Source organism: Polychytrium aggregatum (genome assembly GCF_025602895.1).
Source record: "Polychytrium aggregatum strain JEL109 chromosome Unknown BJ171scaffold_34, whole genome shotgun sequence".
Lineage (NCBI taxonomy): Eukaryota > Fungi > Chytridiomycota > Chytridiomycetes > Polychytriales > Polychytrium > Polychytrium aggregatum.
Genome location: NW_026516236.1, coordinates 352828 through 370781, shown reverse-complemented (window position 1 = coordinate 370781; position 17954 = coordinate 352828). Strand labels below are relative to the sequence as shown.

The window sequence follows — 17954 nt, the reverse complement described above, 5'->3', positions numbered from 1 at the left end:
GCTCATGGATTGTGCCTCCTCCTCAAATCCACCCACTGCAGCATGAGCATGCGCAGGAACATCGGGCGACAGAAGCCGGCGTCCAATCCTTGCTCTGCCTCCTCGGTGTCGATGGTCATTGTGGATGCGCATCCACACTCCAAATGAAGCCATAGCCATCGGGCATCTCGCATTTTGAGCATCATCTATGTGTGTATTACGACGGACATCAAGAACGATTGGTGCTGGTGCACAGTCAAGATCCTGAGGGCAAGAAAGTGGGGCATCGGGTTATGAGATAAGCCGCCCGAGCTAGGATGGCGAAGGTGGAGGTGGAGGTGCGAAATAAAAACGGAGCAAGGCTCTGGTGATAAGGCGGAGGGAGCGGTGGATATAGACCGGTCCGCAAACGGCAGAGGGCGGCCGAGTCTCTAGTGCATCCAAACGGCGGCCATTACAGCGAGGACCGACGAGACGAGGAGACCCAGGCCCAGGGCGGCGGCGGCGGGGGCTTCAGAGCCAGGCAGGGGCATAGTAGTGGGTCCGGTGGTGCCCGAGACGCTGGAGACGGCGGCGGCAGAGGGGCTGGGCAGGGCACAGTTGCTGCCGCCATCAAGGATGGAGTGGTCGGGGTTGAGAGCAATGTTGTTGGAGATGGCCTGCAGGTTGGCGTACGAAGTCGACAGCGGGGAGTCGCAGATATCAAAGAGGCCGTAAATCACCGAGGGAGTCGAGGTGGCAACGTAGACAAAGAAGATCTGGGACTGGTTGAGGGCAACGGTGGAGCCGGGGTAGCCGGCAGGGCATCGGGGGTTGGGGGCGCCAAAGCCGGCGACGGCGATGGACTGGCCGGACTTGAGGGTGCGCTGGGCCGAGGGCAGGTTGGCCGAGTAGTAAACGCACTGGACGAGAATCGTGGCGTTGTAGTTGCTCGCGGTGGCAGTCGAGCCAACGGCGCCGATGTTGGTGCTGACGGCGTAGCCGAGGATGGTGTACTGCGCCTGCGAGATCAAGCAGTTGGGGTTGATGGGGAGCGAGCAGCTGTGGAAAGCCAAGGCAAAGGGGGGTCAGCGAAAAAGCCGGTCCAGGCTGGGCGGCGTTCAAGACAAGACGGCAACGGCCGAGAGCCGAGGCAGCCAGCGCTGTCGCATGGTGCATCAACGAGCCGATGCCAAAGCCAAGATCGATCGCAGGATGAGCCGCACCACACTCGCAAGTGGGAATGGAGTGCCGTTTGGCTGGCCCAGAGGACCGGTCAAGACGACGGACCAGACAATTACCTGGGAACAACAACCTGGGCGTTGGCCACGGCGGCAAAGAGCGAGAAGCAGAGGGCGGCGACGGAGAACTTCATGATGGGCCTGGGCGAGCGAGCTGGCAGAGAGTCGAGCGGGAGTGGATGATTGACGGCGAAGGACGACCCGAGCAGGAGCAGATCAGGACAGTAACGAAAGCGCAACGAAAGCGCAACGAAAGCGCAACGAAAGCGCAACGAAACGACAGCAAAAACACAACCCAATAATGCAACGCAGCAAACAAACAGCGGCACACAGTAACTGCTCAGTGTGTTGTGCTGTGCTGCGCATTGTGGCCGTGCGCGATATTGTCGCGGTGTCGTGTGGTACCCACGTGTGTAACATTGCGTGTGACGCTGTGTGGCGCCGTGTGCCATTGTGCCGCACTGTGCTGTGCTGTGTGTGGCGATTCCCTGACAAGACAGGCAGTGTCTGTTTGCCCTGGGTGCGCCACCCTTGCAACACAGCGTCGCACGACGGCAACACGCCTGCCGCTTTCGGCAAGCCCGCCACACGGACGCCTACGCCGTGACACAGGTGCCTTGGGGCTGCCTGCCACCGCACGCGAGAACGTGGAGCTGGCGAGAACGTGCATCGAGAGCAGGGGTTTCGCACCAGGGGGTTCTGATGTTCATGAGCAACGCGTGGTTGTACCGATGCTGTCGCAGATGGCGGTGGTGCTGTTCTGAGCCGCTGAATAGCTGTATGGGCCCTTTCCGTTCCAGAAACAGACCCAATCCTTGGAGGGTCGTCTGTGGCCCGCCATCAGCGTCCCTCTCTTCAACCGCCAATTTTTCATTCTTTACATTCTACCCATCTCATTCGCACACCTCATTCGCACGATAACACCTCATTCCACGACAGCACCTCATCCGCACGACAATACCGACATCTGCCGCACCTCGCAGTCCGCCGCCATGATTTTCGAGTCCTCGGCCAACGACTCCCACGCTTCGCTGAGCATCGGCCAGCTCGTCAAGACATCAAAACGCGTCCTGTTTGATATCCTGATGGTCCTCACCCTCGAAGACGAGCACCGCAGTCTCATCTGGATCATCATCGAGAATCTGATCATGCATCTGCAAGATCTGGCCTTCCCGCTCTCCTTTATTCTCTTCCCCTGGCAGACAGAGATCCAATGGCTCCAGGAAGCGCTCCACTACACCAACCCGCAGTTCGAGGCATGTATCGTTTGTGTTTCCGCGTTTGGTCCGTGTCTCTGGCCGCTCAATGCTGAATATGCCACACTCGAATGTCGTCGCTCCTTCTGCTCGGCTTGGCTTGGCCCATCCGCGAAGCAGACTCGCTTGCAATGAGCATATCTTCTCACGCTTTCTTATGTGCATGTCCTTTGCGCGTTCAAACGACTCCCAAACGGAATGTCGCACTCACCGGCAACTGCCCTCGTCCACAGTTCATCCTGCCCGACGTCTTTAGCTACGCCATCTACGCAGTCATTACTGCCCTTGTATTCGTCATCCTGATCCTCGCTGACTCGGTTGTCAATCGCCATCGCCGGTTCCGCTGGGTCATGACCATCCTCCAATGGATCGTCACTCTATCGTCCAACATCCTGCACGTCCCCATCACCTGTGCCCTCGCCAACTCCTTCTTGATCTGCAGCAACGTGTCCACCTCACAACTCAGCTGGGAAGTCGTGAGCATCGCCGACTGCTGGTCATCGCAGGCCACCACCAGCGTCGCCAATCCCTTGCTCCGCAGTGTTCTGTCTCTCATATTTTTGATCATTTATATCCCGTGAGTGCTCGCGACCTCCGCCCTGGGCTTTGCTACGAGCAACGCTGCCGCCATGTCCTTGTCTCTGCATTTGCCATCCAAAACTGATGCTCTCGTGCTCGTCGGTCTGCCCGCAACCTTGTTGCCGAATTGTCCCGCTCACGTCCGCAACCATCTCGCATATGCGACCATCCCCAGCCTCCTGTTTCTCCTTCAGCTCGCCAGATTTCACCCCTATCCCTCCAAAAAGGATGTCACTTGCAGGTCTCATACGCGACTTTCGCTGCTCGAGTTTGCGGGTCGCACCGTCTTGGCCATCGGCTCAATGGTGCTCCTTGCCATCAACGGCGATATACAGTACAAGCGATGGATCATGTTGCTGGCGTGCTTCCTGTACTCCCATGCCATGGCTTTCCTTTATCTCATGGTAAGAAATCCGAGACACCCAGACGCCTGCAAGCATCCCACAGACCCAAAAACATCTTTCTTCATCCTGCTCCATACTTGCTTAATCGCGCGCATTGATCTCGCTGCCGATACGCCGATTGCCTTGATTCCCCCACTCTTACACTCCCATCGAGTCACTGACCGTCGACTCACCATTGCCTTGGCAAATCTCGTCTCCAGTACTCGCCCTACTATCACTTCAGCTTCGCCTGCGTCAAGGGCGGTCTTCTCTGCAGCATGGCCTTTGCATCCGAGCTGCTCATCATCACCATGGCCCGAGGAAACTCAGACATCGGCCTGATCTTCCTGATTTCCCTGCCGCTGCCCTTCATTTTCGCCTACATCTTTATGAGCAACCGTCGAGCGCAGCTCCTTGCCTTTCCGCTCTCGCGTATCAACTCTGCTTACATGGCCGAGCTCAAGGCACGCTACATCCTGGACACAGAAGGGCTTCTGTTTCGGCCACCTCCAAAGATGAACACTGCCCAACGCAAGCCCAGCGGCAGCCCCGGAGATATCATTGATTCCGAGGAGGTCGTCAAGAAGAACCTGCGCTCGCAACCCAACATTCGCGACGAGGAGCGCGACCAACGAACCCTTTCCGATCTATCTCAGTTCTTTGCCAACAATCTCCAAAAGTTCCCCGAGTCCGTCGCCATATTTCTGTTTGCCTGTCGATTCTACGTCCTGCAGCTGGGAAATCGCGCCCAGTGTATCTCGGCATGCTCCAAAGCCACGCAACTCTCTCCAGCCATCGACGAACAGTTCCTCATTCATCGAATCAAGTTTACCCAGGACGACTCCGAAGCAGGCGGAGAAGGAGGATTCAATTTCATTGCATACGAGCAGATCATGGAGAAGATCAAGCGGTGGGTCCTCGTGTGCATCGCTACGCTGGATTGTGAGCCAACGGATGCCACCTGTCCAGGACCCTAACCTTGGCACCCTTTGCGATGCAACTTGTGGCGTATTCTGTGCTGCAGGAATGAAGTCAAGATCGAGACCGTCATCATCGAGTTCTGGAAGGAGCTCCTGAGAAGCAATCCGAGCGTGCGCAAGCTCACGCAGACCTCACTCAAGATCAGCGAGCTCATCTCCGTCATCCAGAGCGACTACATCAACATCATCAAGAATATGCCCAAATCTCCGCAGCCCTACCGCCGATACGGCGACTTTCTCATGAACATCATGAACGACGATCGGTACGGCAAAGAGATTCTGCTCCGTGCCGAAGAGCTCGAGGAAACGAGAGCCAAAGTCGATCGCGGCTCGGATTCGGAAGATGGCGAGGACGTTCCTGTCTCGGGCGATGTCTACGATGAAACCTATGGAACCATCACCATCTCTGGCAAGCCCGAGTCCATGGGAATAGTGAGTTCGCCGACAGACATCTCAGCACGTCGGAGCATTGGTGCACTCGCATATCGACACGTTGGCACAGCGACATAGACACATAGACATTTAGGCACATAGGCACATCGGCAACTACAGCTGCTTACATCTCCCATATTCCGCCGCTGATGATTGACCACATTCCGTTACGATGCCACTTTGGCGACGGCATTCACTCCACCCCAGATCACTCATGTCAATGATGCAGCCCTGCAGATATTGAGCTTCCGTCGACCTCAAATGATCGGCAAAAACGTCAACATCATGATTCCCTCGCCTCTGGCTGAGGCTCACGATGACTTGCTGAAGAAGTACATCCAAACAGGATACGCCAAGGTACAGGAGCGCCGCAATCGGCGACAACCACCCTCCAGGATCATACAGCTGATGGCTGCCTCCATGATTCGATATTCACCCTTGGTCTACCATCTGCATCGCCGTCACTGGATCTGACACTTTTGATTTCGCCCACTGGCTCACCCTCGCGCCATGGGCTCGCTACCACCGCCGCTGTAGGTTATCGATCGGAAGCGCATGGTCATTGGGCTGAACGCCAACGGGCACCTCGTTCCCTTGACCATCTGCGTGCGCCATATCAACGATGCCGATGGCAACATTGCCTTCTTGGGCATAATCAAAGACGCTCCCAGCAATCCATCCAAATGCCAGGAACTTCTCGTCCTCAACTCCAACCTCGAAATCCGGCACGTCACGGCAGGCATCATCAACATATTTGGTATCTGGGACGAAGACGAAACCCCCAATATTGCCGAGTGGATCCCAGCCCTGACCGTGCCTAACCTGGCAAAGTTCACCGACAAGGCTGGATACAAGGAGAAGCTGTCGTTCAATGGACGAGAGTACGACATGACTATCAAGCTGGAGCAGTTGCCCATCGGAAAGCACTACATTTGTCGGATCGAGTATCCACGACTGAATTCACAGCTCTCTGCAGGTACATGCGTGACTGGCTCTGCTTGGGTCGATTGCTTGTCCATCGCACCGCAGCCGGTGCATCGCACAGACAGCCCGCTCCAACCCTTTGCAACACAAGCCAGTACACGCCCAAATCTTATGCATGTGCTTCGTTCATCCACTTTGCCTATCTTACTCACATTCTGTCGTGTTCTCTCGCTCACAGTCCCCTCTAATCTGGAGAGCATCGTGGATTCAGAGTCCGCCATGCCCATGACGTTCTCGGCCGATGGATCACGGGAGCTCCACGGCCCTCAGAAAAAGGACAGCTTGCGTGACTTTTCTGGGCTGCTGGTTCCGCCTCCACCAAAGTCGCTCATGCGGACTGCAAGCGTCGGAAACAGCAGCAGTGTCGCCTCGTCCGCTGCAGGCAATCGCACAGCGCGCATCCGCAAGATGATCTTCAAGAAGAACAGGATCATCAAGCAGCACATACGCAACTTGGGCAGATATTTTCTACTGCTGATTCTCTTCATAATTGCATGTGAGTATCAAAGGGGTGCCTCGTCCACGTATGTGCGATGCTGTGTGGATACAGTTGCCTTTGAGATCCACGGCGCTAACGGAGAGGACACCTACTCAGCCAAGATACCACTGCTAACACACTCCTCCGCCACTCTTTCATGTACAGGCGGCGTACTTCTGACCTGCCTGCTGCAAACCAACCTCTCCAATGTCCTCAATATCTTCCAGTCGGCCAAGAGCTTCTACTTTGGGGCTCGGTCCATGGTCATTACGCTGAGCCAGGCTCGCTCGGTCGATCTCTTCATGAAGGGAGCTGCGCTCCAGCCTCCAAACTCGTCCGTATCCCAGTCGACCATCATCGCAAACTTGCCCAACATCCGATCTGCCCAGCTGCAGATGATCCAGTTTGGAAACGTCAACTACACCACCCGCATCAACGGATCCACTTCCGTCATCGAGTCCGTGACCTCCTACAATGCCGTGGGGAGATACATCATGTCGCTGCAGTGCGTCGCCAACAGCACGGCTGCAAACTACTTCAATGTCTCGAACTGCATTGCCTTGCTCCTCGAGAACTGCATCAACAATGTCGTTCCGACCATTGGGCCCGCTTTTGGCGCCGGGCTGCAAACCAATCAGATTGGCAGCTATCTGTTGTACGTCTCGCTGATTCCGCCGCTGTTCCTGATGGCGATCTACATATTCATCATCCACCCGAGCTACTTCAGGATCAAGAAGGACCAGGAGCGCTTTTTCCGCATCTTCTTCAGCATTCCCAAGGAGGTCATCAAAGGCATCTGCGAGGGACATCAAGGTAAGCTGCACCACCTCCAAAGTCCTTCGAGCAAGATGGTGCTTAGTGCCGGCGCCTTTCGTGCCAGTGATCGACTTTGTCATGCAGCAACCCTCTGCCCGAGCACCAGTGTGATCCATGCCACAGAGCCAAATCGGCGCTGCCGTGTCCGCAGCAAGTGGTGCATACGATGTTCCCTAGAGCCAAGCCTGATCCGCCCCTTGCTAACTATGCGCGGTGTTTCTGAATGTGATTCGCTTATGCTTGATACAGAGCGACTCACGGGTATGACAGACGAGATGGAGGAGGACCAGGGAGTCGAGGCGTTCAACGCCAATGCCACCGGAGTCTCCGGCCGAAGTAACGCTGTCAAAAATAACACCGCTGAGAGCCCCAACATCCGCAAGCGCGATAAGCTCCTGAAATCCAACCAAAACTGCTGCCTTGTGGCCTGGAGGCGGTTTGAGGAGATGCACATCAAGTTTGACGATAGCCACGGGCTACGACGCAAGGTCGCCCTGCTGCTTCTGCTCGTGATCACGTTCTTCCTGGCGGTCGGTGTCGTGACGTACTTTTTCTTTGGCATGGCCACGACTCAGTTCTCGAGGGTCGATATGGTCATCCGGCGCTCTGTCTCGACCGAGGGCGTATACTTTGTCCTGAGGGAGTACTACCTGAACGCCACACCAGTCATGAATCCTCATACCTTGAACCGCCAAGACCTCTACGGATATTCATGGAGCAACACCAGCAATAACTTTATCAATCTGCTCGGCACAATCGAAATGACCCTGGCCTATGGCTCCGGCACCTCGGCCACCTTTGGTTCGACCACCAGCAACGAATACGCCGTCTCGATGGTCAACGGATGCATCAATAGTACTTCGCCCTCGGACTGCGCAACCTTTGACTCGGGCGTGATCGCCTCGGGGCTCCATCCGGCAATCCTCCGATTCCTCGACATTGCCCAGAACGTTTCCAACTGGATCCAGAGCAGCCCCAACTCATCCGGCATCATCACCCAACTCAAGCTGCTGCGCAAGTACAATGACATGTATCTGCCGCCGGCATGCGACAATATCCTCAGCAGCTCGGTCGATCCTATAACCAACTGGATCGGCTGGTTGTTGGTCTTTTACGAGACCTTCTCGGCCATCACCGGAATCTTCCTCATCGTCACCCATTTCGGAATTATGTATCCGCTCCTGCAGCGATTGTCCTTCGACATCCAGCGTGCGCACACGATGATGTTCATGATCCCGGAGGAGGCGCTCGACAAAATGGACATGATCAAGGAGTGGGCAGAGGGCATATCCTCTTGATGGCGCGCCAAAGCTTTGATAGACCACGGAGCTTGCTGTGGCATTTACAGCGTTTCCAAAATGAAATGGGACACCCCCGTTTTGAGCTTTGACTGTGTTGTTTTCTGGAACCTGAATACACCCACCCACTCATCGCATTCATGGCCAAGCACAGCATCATCTTGATATCGAGAAACCACACTTTGTCCAGAGAGTCGAGTGAATGCACCACACTCACACATCGAGACATCAATGCCTCAAGGAACATGATCTCGGTGTGCCAGTCGATCATCGCCACAGGAGATCGACCGGGTGTATTCAAGACCATGCTTCCCAAACCAACCAAAACCACTCGATTGCCAACCAGGACGGGAAACAATCTCACGGCTTGCTCACTGGGGCCTACAGTCAGTCAGCGGATTTCAGACATCTGAAGCCAGGAAGGAACTGTCCCGTTTCTTTCTGGATAGACTGTACATAATAGATAGAATGCCCCTGCTGCCACCATCGACGAAATGTGGAGCACCTGTCTCCGGCACCACGTTCTGAATACACGAGGCCAGTGTGAGGAGTGACCGATTGATTGAAAGAAGCCATGCCTTGGTACGATAGAGCAGCCACATCCGATGGGCCTGGGAATCGCTGAAGCGCGCCTATGGATATGGCGGCAGCAGGCGGCGGGGGGAAACGTCTGTCCTCCGGGCCCAAGTTCGACCGCCACCAATCTGGCACAGGGTTTTGGCGCCAGCAGTTGAGGCTCTGAAACTCGCATGGATATCGCGGCGATATGAGACTGTCCGATGATGCTTTCGCGCCGTCGCCAGCTTGGGGTTGGAGCTGTTGTTGGGCCAGGGCCGTTGCAAGGCAGTAACAAAATCATCGTTTCTCACGAAAACAGTCCACGCAACCTGCTTGACACTCCATCACTCCATCACTCCATCACTCCATCACTCCATATCGTGTTCCAGCTCGCTTGCCATGTTCAAATCGCCAAAGAAATCCGAGACCACATCCAGCTCGCGCTTGCCTCTGCCCACAGGCTCGCCCGTCGCATCCTTGCCACATCCTACCTCGGGTCTCTCCACAGGCATCCTTGCGCGTCAGGACTCCACCTCGACCTTCATCGAGAACGAAGGGGTCTCATCCAAGACGGCCAGCATTGCCAAGCATGTCGAGAAGAGCCAGTTCTTGGACAGGGCTGCTGAATCTGCAAAGCCCGGGGCCCACGTCTCCTTTGTTTCGTCCCAGCGACCAACCCGCATTCCTGGACGAACCCGCACGCGCACCGCCAACGACGACCTACAGCCGGCCCACCCCGACATCCCCGTTGTGCCTCCGGCTGCTGAGGTCTTTCCATGCGACACAATCACGGCATAGATCAAAAAGCACATCAACGAACCTCAATCGCTGTCGACAATGCGCAAGTGCACCATGACCAACGTCTGTCAGTACCACATATCTTCTCAGAGCGTGCGGCCTATCGTGTGTGCGGTCTATCGTGTGTGCTGCTCGTCGCATTGGATGCAGTCGGGCGCATGTCCAGCTGTCTTGATGCTAGAAATTCATGCCACTATGACTGCACACTCAGACTTCCTGGACTACTACTATGACCTCTTCACCTATCTCGAGGAGCGCAAGCAACGACTCGAGGAATTCAAAGAGGATGTGAAGATGGTAAGTCCAATACAATGTCCGATGGAGAGTTCAGCGAATGGTCTGATGGAGAGTCTGATGGAGATTCAAGGGTGCCGAGACGTTGTGTGCAATGTCATCTCGCACATCCCACTCCTCAGTATCAAACTCATACATGCTTCATGTGCCCATCTGGGTGGCCTATCACGCCACTCGCTCGCCGGTCCACCTGGCCATAGCTTCCACCAGAGCTGAGGACCAAGGAATGGAAATACTACAGCGGCAAGGAACGTGCCTATCTGCGCAAGCGACGCACCCGAACGCGTCTCGCCAACTTCCACATCATCACCCAGGTCGGCCAGGGCGGGTATGGCCAAGTATACCTGGCTCGAAAGAAGGACAGCAACGAGCTCTGTGCTTTAAAGAAGATGAGCAAAAAGCTTCTCCAGCGGTTGGGCGAGGTGGGCATTGATTTTGCCGGCGAACGGGCCAAGTCGGCGTCACAGACACTCGGCTAGACCCATCGTGATCCTCGACAAGGAATGAATGACCCCGGTGCTCACAACCTACCGCTTTGTGGTTCCCAGGTCCAGCACATTCTCACCGAACGAGACATTCTGACTCGAACGCAGTCGCCGTGGCTGGTCAAGCTGCTGTACGCCTTCCAAGATATCGAGAATGTGTACTTGGCTATGGTGAGTGACGGCTGCACAATCCAGTTGCACTCAGAGAGCGACATATTGCAGTTTCTTGAATCAGCTTGGTGGGACGCGTGCTTATGCAGTCTACTTCTCTCGCGCAGGAGTATGTTCCAGGAGGCGATATGAGGACGCTGCTGAATAACAGCGGTGTCCTGCGGGAGGAACACGCACGGTTCTATGTCGCAGAAATGTTCATGTCCATTGCAGCTCTTCATGCCCTTGGATACATCCACAGGCAAGTAGGCCCGTGTTGGAGCCCCGCTTCACAGTTACATGCCAACGCTGAGTTTAGCACATCTATCCAACTGACGGGTGCAGCCACAAGGATACAGAGCCGTTTCTCATGGCACGCTGCTCGCTGACTCTTCTTTCCGTCTTCAGGGACCTGAAGCCTGAAAACTTTCTCATCGATGCAGGCGGGCATATCAAGCTGACTGACTTTGGCCTCAGCCGAGGCAACCTGTCGCCCGAGATCATTGACTCAATGCGATTGAAGGTGAGACAATCGGGACAGCACCCAAACGAACAGCGCTTGACGACATCGTGCGCATTGCGGCTTCTGTGTTGGCTTGCCCTCTCCGCCCCTTGTTCAGCCGCGGGACAGAGGTCAACATCGATAACTGAACGGACTCGGCCACTCCCCTCTAGCTCAACAAAGTCAAAGAAACTCCGTTTGTCCAGCGATCGATCAAGGAGCGGTGGAACATTCACAAGACCGTCAAGCGCGAGGCGATGCGGGCATTTAGTTTGGTCGGCTCCCCGGACTACATGGCGCCCGAGGTGCTTGCGAACAACAACCAGGGATACGGACTTGCAGTCGACTACTGGAGTGTCGGATGCATCATGTTTGAGTGCCTCTCAGGTACCGTGAGCTGCATGCCTCCTCTTGTGATGAATATGACTTGTTCTCGCAGGGCTCTCTTCCAGACCCAAGCCGCACCGGTTGAGCCCGATTCCATGACTCAAAGACTTTGAACTTGCATACCTCTGTCCGACCTTCTGCTTCAGGCTTCCCGCCCTTTACGGCACCGACCACTGACGACGTGTGGGTCAATGTGTACCACTGGCAGAGGGTGCTCGAGCGACCTGTCTACACTGGCGTTGACGAAGAGTTCAACCTCACTGACGACGCCTGGGATCTCATTACTCGGTGAGTGTTGGTGCATGTCTTGACCCCTGTATGGTCCGCGAGGACATGAAAGGAGACTTGATCATCCAATGCGCAATCCTGACATTCCCCAAACCCGCCAACCCCCTTCCTGGGGGCTCTTCGCTCCACTGCAGCCTCTTGACGCTCGCGGCTCAAAGGTACACCACGCCGGATCAAGTCGAGTCCCATCCGTTCTTCCGGGGCCACAAGATGCTCCTGCCAGGCACGACCATGAGCGTGCCCTTTCAGTTCCGCCATCTGCGCGGCACCGGTTCGGCATCGATTACGCCGCCGTTCGTCCCGCGGTTGGCCTCCGAGCTCGATACATCCTACTTTGACGACTTTTCGAACCCGAGCGACATGGCCATGTACAAGGAAGTCAAGGAGCGCCAGCGTGCACTCGAGTCCAAGATGAGCGCACCCGGTGGGAAGGGTGCTGCCGGCGGCCAGGAGGACTCGGATGTTCGCGAGCTCAGGTCGGCCTTTATTGGCTTCACGTTCCGGCATAGCGATATGAAGAACTGGGGCGAGCGAGATGTGCAGGTCCGCGGACCAGCCAGCCTTTTCTGACCAGATGGTGTGTCGTGGCTGTGGCCGTTGTCTGCCACTGGAAGACTTGCACTATCTGGGCTCAGTTTCATACGAGACGCCGATGGGTATACAGGGCTGTCTCTGGCTCTGGAGGTTTCCTTCGGTAGCAAACTTGAATAAACATGCATTCGTGCGAGAAGGCTCCAGTCCACTCGTCCGCATTCATGCAAAGCACGATGCCTCGCATCGCTAAAACGAAGCGAGACAGAGCCCATTCGTGCTCTTCACATCAGCCGCTGCTTGCTGTTGGTTTCGGGGAGCAGTCTCGAGAAACCACATGCATCCGACCATCTGGACAAGAAGAACAGGGCGTCCCATTTCGGTCTTGATACAGTGTATTTTTTGTCACAACTGCCTCTGCAGCATGATTCTATCGTCCTTTATCTATAACTATACTAGTCAAAATCACCCTGCCCTCTCGTTGTTGCTTCACTTGCTGCTGGCATCCAGATGTAGACATGGCATCTGGCGAATCTATCTTCACAGTCTCAGAGAAGTGTACGACGGCTGAAACTTGGAAAGCCCCAAGAGCGTCGAGGCAGGGTCTGGTCCCAACACACCTGCCAGTGGCTCCTGGATCTGTCTGATGGCGCAAGTCAGGGTCGCAGACGAAACGACTATCAAGAGGTTGATGGATTACGAGCCAGGCGGTGGTATCATCGTCGATATATGAAAGTGGCATGGGCGGGCGGATTGTGAAACGCTGTTGTTAGCGGCCTGGTCGACGAGGTCGGAGATATGCGCTCGGTACCACAATACAGAGATTCTTGATCAATCCTCCTGCATCTGGGACAATCCTTGCCTCGACCACGACCCAGCCATATTCACGCATTCAGACAAGGACTCACCAGACACCTGCGAGATATTCTTGATATCGTATTTTGGATCCAAATACAGGCACGCCAGGGTCAGGCAGATGGCGCTGCGGCGATCCAGATGAAACCATATCAGATTGTTGGTTGCGACGGAGGATCGGATGAAGAGGCAGAGGCAGAGGCAGAGGCAGAGGCACAGTGGGAACCCAGGCCCTCGCCCGCAGACGCAAAGTGAATGCTCCGGCCTGACAACCTTACCTCGCGCTGTTTGTGCACTTTCCGCCCAGCAGACCGAGCGAGTCGGCACTGCGGTAGATGAACATCGCAGCTGTGAGGCTCGAGTCGGGTAGATTGAGCATTCGACACCAACGAGTCTGCACATGCCACCAAAGCAAAGCAGAGCAAAGCAAAAGTGTCAGAGGAAGGACCCGCATGACATGCAATAGCTGCGCCTACATATGCAGATGGGGACAATCGCCCGTCCATGTCCATCGTGGCAGAGACTCGAAACTTACGAGAAACTCTTCGGCAGTGAACGGCTTGGCACCCACTTTCAGTTCCGGCGACATGATTTCCTGAACGCGTCGATAGTAATGCGCTGTCGATGTTCGAATGCGGTCAGTTCTGTCATATGGATGTGCTCCGCTGCCCAATATCCTGCCACCACACCAGGTCAGCCGTGAACCCTCCGCCTGCGGCACTCTGTGATGACGATGTACTCACAGAGTTCCTTCTTCGTGATGCTGCCAGCAGCGCAGAACTCCTTGATCGAGCGCGGCAGCCCCCTGTTCTTGCAGAGAATGTACAGAATGGCAGCCAGGATTGGCTTCACATTCTTGAGGGGATTGCGGAATAGCATTTCCTGGGAACACAGCAAAGATCGGCGGTAAGCACGACGACCGGGTAGCGGAAAGACAGGGCAGAGTCAGCACCGATCTGCTTGGCTCGGTGGACGTACCCTCTTGCACCGTAGCTCTTCGAACAGCTCAACGGATGTCTCCTGCATGTTCAGTTGAGCGGGTCGGAGTAGTAGGAAACGCAAACACAACGTCAGTACATTGCTGTGAGCTGCCGGATGGCTGTAAAATGGCTATACAGTGGCCAAACGGATAGCAGCGTTGCAGGATATCGTAGCGTCCCGATGACTCGTTCTCGCAAAACAATTCGGTGTGTGCCATACCCAGAGATCCAAGGATATATCAAGCCGCTTCAGATCCAGGGGTGGATTGAGCAGCAATTCGCTTGCACTGTAGCTGAGGGCTTTGGAGATCTTGCGAGGAGCAGATGGCACGGACGGCTCCGAGGTATCACCTGGGATGTTTTCTTCACCACGTTGATCCAGGAGCTGCGAAATCGACATGGCCGAGGCCTTGCTTCCGCCGTCTTGCCCTTCCGGGCGCCTGCTCCCACTTTCGATCAGCGAAAGCGAGTCCTCCCGGGTGCGAGAGCAGTCGCTGGTCCTTGAAACGCACAAGCAGACCGGCAGCCGAGAAATATCAGTACTGTGGCCTCAAGCACATGCATGACTGTCGCAGCAATTGCGCGCATTGCACCGATTGAGTAGATTGCACCGATTGAGCAGATTCTACGGATCGTGCGCTACCCCTTGCAGCCCGCGGCCTCACCTATCGGACGTGTTCAGCAGCGGTGACGGATGCGCTGCACTCCATTCAAACTCGCTCTCGGTGCGGCTGTCCTCGTCCAAGGCGCAGCCTGACGACGACGGCGCCGACACCGAGTCCTCTTTGTTGATGCAGTCGTCGATCTTGAGGCGCTTTCGCGGATGAATAACCTCGCTGGTAGCAGAAGCCGCTCGGTTCTCGGTCGATATACCGCATGAGCTGTCCGGGGTCGGGTGAATGTATATCGGCGATTGGCGGCGATCGGTCCAGTAAGGAGCACTCGGCTCGCTTGCGAGGGACTGGATAGGGTCATCCGAAGTGGTGTTGCGACCCAGGAGCAGTGGCGGCGCCGGAGCGGGGGTGGTTGCTACCGGTTGACGATCGGTGATCAGGCGGCCTTCTCGCGAGTTTGGTGAGAGTGCAGCGATGGATGGTCGATCCGGCCGAGCCACAGGGTACTCATCCGAAAGCATGGTCCGCTTGACGGATTGTCTGCTAGTGGCGGTATTTTCGATGCGACGCTCGCTGTCCATGCCGCCGCTGGAGAGATGTGCAGGGTACCAAGACTTGGATTCATGTGGTGATCCTTGATCCGCACCAGCACCGGTTTTGGCAGCATGGCTCCTTGGACTCGGTATACTCGACTTGGGAGCTGTAGCGAGTCGATTGGAATAAGTTGACGAGGCTGGCTGTGATCTAGGGCTGTGGGCATCAGTGCGCCGTTCATTTGAAAACTCAGGCAGCGGCGATGGATCAGCAAGGCGGGCTGGGAACGCTAAGGCCGGAGCGGTGTCGGTGGATCGATACTGCCGCAGAATCTTTTGCCGAAGCAGGGCCGAGGGGCGAGAGGGATCAATGCTTGAGAGATAGGCTGGTGTCGAATACTGGAAGGTCTGTGGCGACTGTGGGGTTTGTGAAGGAAGCGGCGACGGCGATGGCTGAGATGCCTGGGGGAGCTGCCGATGCGACGGTGCCCTGTAAGGGTACTCTTGTTGCTGTCGGGGTTGCTGGTCCTGGGGCTGCCGGTGCTGCGACGTCTGTGGAGGTGTCGGTGTGGATTGGTGTTGGGAAAATCGGGTTTGCTTTGGCTGGTCTTGCAGCGATCGCCCTGGGTACTCTGGCTGTCGCGGCTGTTCATGAACGTGTTGGTTGGGATGTTCTTTCCGCTGCGGTGCAGATGGCGGCCATATTCCAGAAGACATGCGTTCAGGGCCAGAGGCTGAAACAGGAGTCGAGCTCGAATACACTGGTCTTGGATCAGCCGAGACAGTCGCATTGCGCAGAGTAACGGGGTAGCTTTGGCGGGCTGGGGAAGTAGATACAGACAAGCTGCGTGAGTGCTCTTGATGGCTGTGTGCAGATGGGATGCTGGAGGTTTGAACAGCAGCACGGCTGGGTGATGGTGGGCGGACTCTTGCATCGTTCCAGCCACTGGAGAGGGCGCCGGATCTCGGTGGTGGTGGTGGTGGTGGTGGTGGTGGCGGTGTGGCATATGCGCCTGAGAATACTTCGTAGAACGAGGTGCGGGTCGAGTCAGGAGCCACTGCACGGTGTGGGGACGAATGCTGCTGTGAAGAATCCGACGGATGTGGGTGACGTTGCGTCGGCGACGGCGTCGAAAGGGGTGATCCGGAGGCGATCGCACAAGGGGCACTCTTTGGGCGGAGATACGAAGGGAGGGCAGATGCGTTCTGTGAGATATGCTTCGAGAGATTGAAGGAGGACGTGGGCGCAGCCTTGGGGGACGGACCAGAGCGAGACGGAGTGGCATTTGCATGGGAAGAGTGCCCAGGTTTGGAGGAGAGATACCCTGGGAGCGGAGAGATATCGTCGAGCGGGGAGGAGGACTGGGCGGATTTTGGATGGGGAAAGCCAGGCTTCGGGATCGAGACGGCAAGTTGCACGGACGAAGTGTTGGGGTTGACGGAGGTGTAGCCTGGCTGGAAGTACGACCCCGATCTGGGTACATAGCCGGGCTGCACCGACGACGAGTAACTCATGTTGGGGGACCGACGGCTCGTAGCAGATGTAGCGGTGTTCAACGGTGATGTAGTGGTGTCCAACGGTGATGTAACCGACACCACGCTTTGAGGCAGACCCTCGGCGGTACTCGGCCGTGCCCGGGCGACATGAGACGGCATCGAAGCACTGCCCTGGTAAGCCGGGATGGTGCTGGGGAACGAAGACGAGTGGGTGGCAGCGGCAGGGTCCACGGCGGTGGCTGGATAGGCCGAGTGCGCCGGCGCGCTTGAGCGGCCCCGCTCGAGAACTGCCCGGACAGCAGAGTCGGTATAGGGCAACGAACAACCGGGCGACGGCAGGGCTCGGTGATTTGGACCCGAAGACGAGGTAGATGGCGGGGCAGCTGGGTGGGCGGGACGGGAGGAAGACGAGGCGGGCGGGCCTTGCAGCGCGCCGGCCCGCGAAGGACTGGGCAGGCCAGTGCCAAAGCGGGACTGCGACGGAGACCCGGCGACAACAGAGCCAAAGGATCGCTGCGCCGGGGACGGGTGCGGCGGGGACGAGAGCGCTGCAGTGTGGGCCTGGAAGGGCCATGTCTCGGCCGCGCGGGTGCTGCTGATTGCAGAGCGGACGGAATGCGTCGCCTGGGGCATGTTGGGCGAGATATCCGAGACGGGAGAGCTGCCGTGCAGCGAATTTGGAGTAATGCACCGCCGCGACGACCCAGCGGGATCGGCCAAAGAGGTACGATCGGCCCAGTTGAAATCGCAGTCGAGATGCGGGGGGCGAGCGAAGGACGTGCGGTGATGGGACGAGGCTACGTCGACCGAGTGGGTGGGCCTTGAGGCCGCGCTGGAGGACAGTGCAAACGAGGGCGAATCCATGTACACTGTTTGTCGCCTCGGAGGATCTCGCTGCAGATAGAAGTGCACAAGCATGGGATGTGCGGAAGTAAGTATCTGTACGATGTCCTGGGAGCACATCTCTGATCCCGCAGCGACCAGAGCGACACGAGTCGGCCCGCTTACCGATGCGAGCTGGTATTCGTCAGGGCCATATGCGGCCCAAGTCGAGCGAGGGTAGCTGTGATCTGCCAT

General features: G+C 56.6%; 4 protein-coding genes across 4 annotated transcripts; 2 read left to right on the top strand and 2 right to left on the bottom strand.

The window, feature by feature from the left end:
- Positions 1-172: 172 nt before the first annotated feature.
- Positions 173-1447, bottom strand: BJ171DRAFT_515751 (uncharacterized protein). The gene is made up of 2 exons (XM_053111980.1): positions 1260-1447; positions 173-1020 (listed from the first exon to the last, which is right to left on the bottom strand). The coding sequence occupies exons 1-2, from the start codon at positions 1331-1333 to the stop codon at positions 411-413; spliced, it is 684 nt and encodes a 227-aa protein (XP_052964201.1). The 5' UTR covers positions 1334-1447; the 3' UTR covers positions 173-410.
- Positions 1448-2191: 744 nt separating this feature from the next.
- On the top strand, positions 2192-8517 carry BJ171DRAFT_601256 (uncharacterized protein; the record flags this gene model as incomplete). The annotated part of the gene is made up of 10 exons (XM_053115077.1): positions 2192-2464; positions 2689-3032; positions 3210-3438; positions 3639-4327; positions 4442-4829; positions 5037-5186; positions 5367-5805; positions 5992-6309; positions 6457-7104; positions 7357-8517. 10 exons carry the CDS (start codon positions 2192-2194, stop codon positions 8403-8405), a joined length of 4527 nt encoding a protein of 1508 aa, XP_052964200.1. The 3' UTR covers positions 8406-8517.
- Positions 8518-9956: 1439 nt separating this feature from the next.
- On the top strand, positions 9957-12709 carry BJ171DRAFT_461720 (kinase-like domain-containing protein; the record flags this gene model as incomplete). The annotated part of the gene is made up of 8 exons (XM_053108488.1): positions 9957-10058; positions 10256-10477; positions 10604-10711; positions 10819-10964; positions 11099-11213; positions 11366-11579; positions 11726-11867; positions 12002-12709. 8 exons carry the CDS (start codon positions 9957-9959, stop codon positions 12435-12437), a joined length of 1485 nt encoding a protein of 494 aa, XP_052964199.1. The 3' UTR covers positions 12438-12709.
- A 229-nt stretch (positions 12710-12938) lies between these two features.
- Positions 12939-17954, bottom strand: BJ171DRAFT_601254 (uncharacterized protein; the record flags this gene model as incomplete). Its single annotated transcript, XM_053115076.1, has 11 exons — positions 12939-13075; positions 13307-13380; positions 13532-13647; positions 13789-13871; positions 13997-14135; positions 14232-14273; positions 14454-14733; positions 14899-15435; positions 15703-15797; positions 16404-17771; positions 17886-17954. The coding sequence occupies 11 exons, from the start codon at positions 17952-17954 to the stop codon at positions 12939-12941; spliced, it is 2940 nt and encodes a 979-aa protein (XP_052964198.1).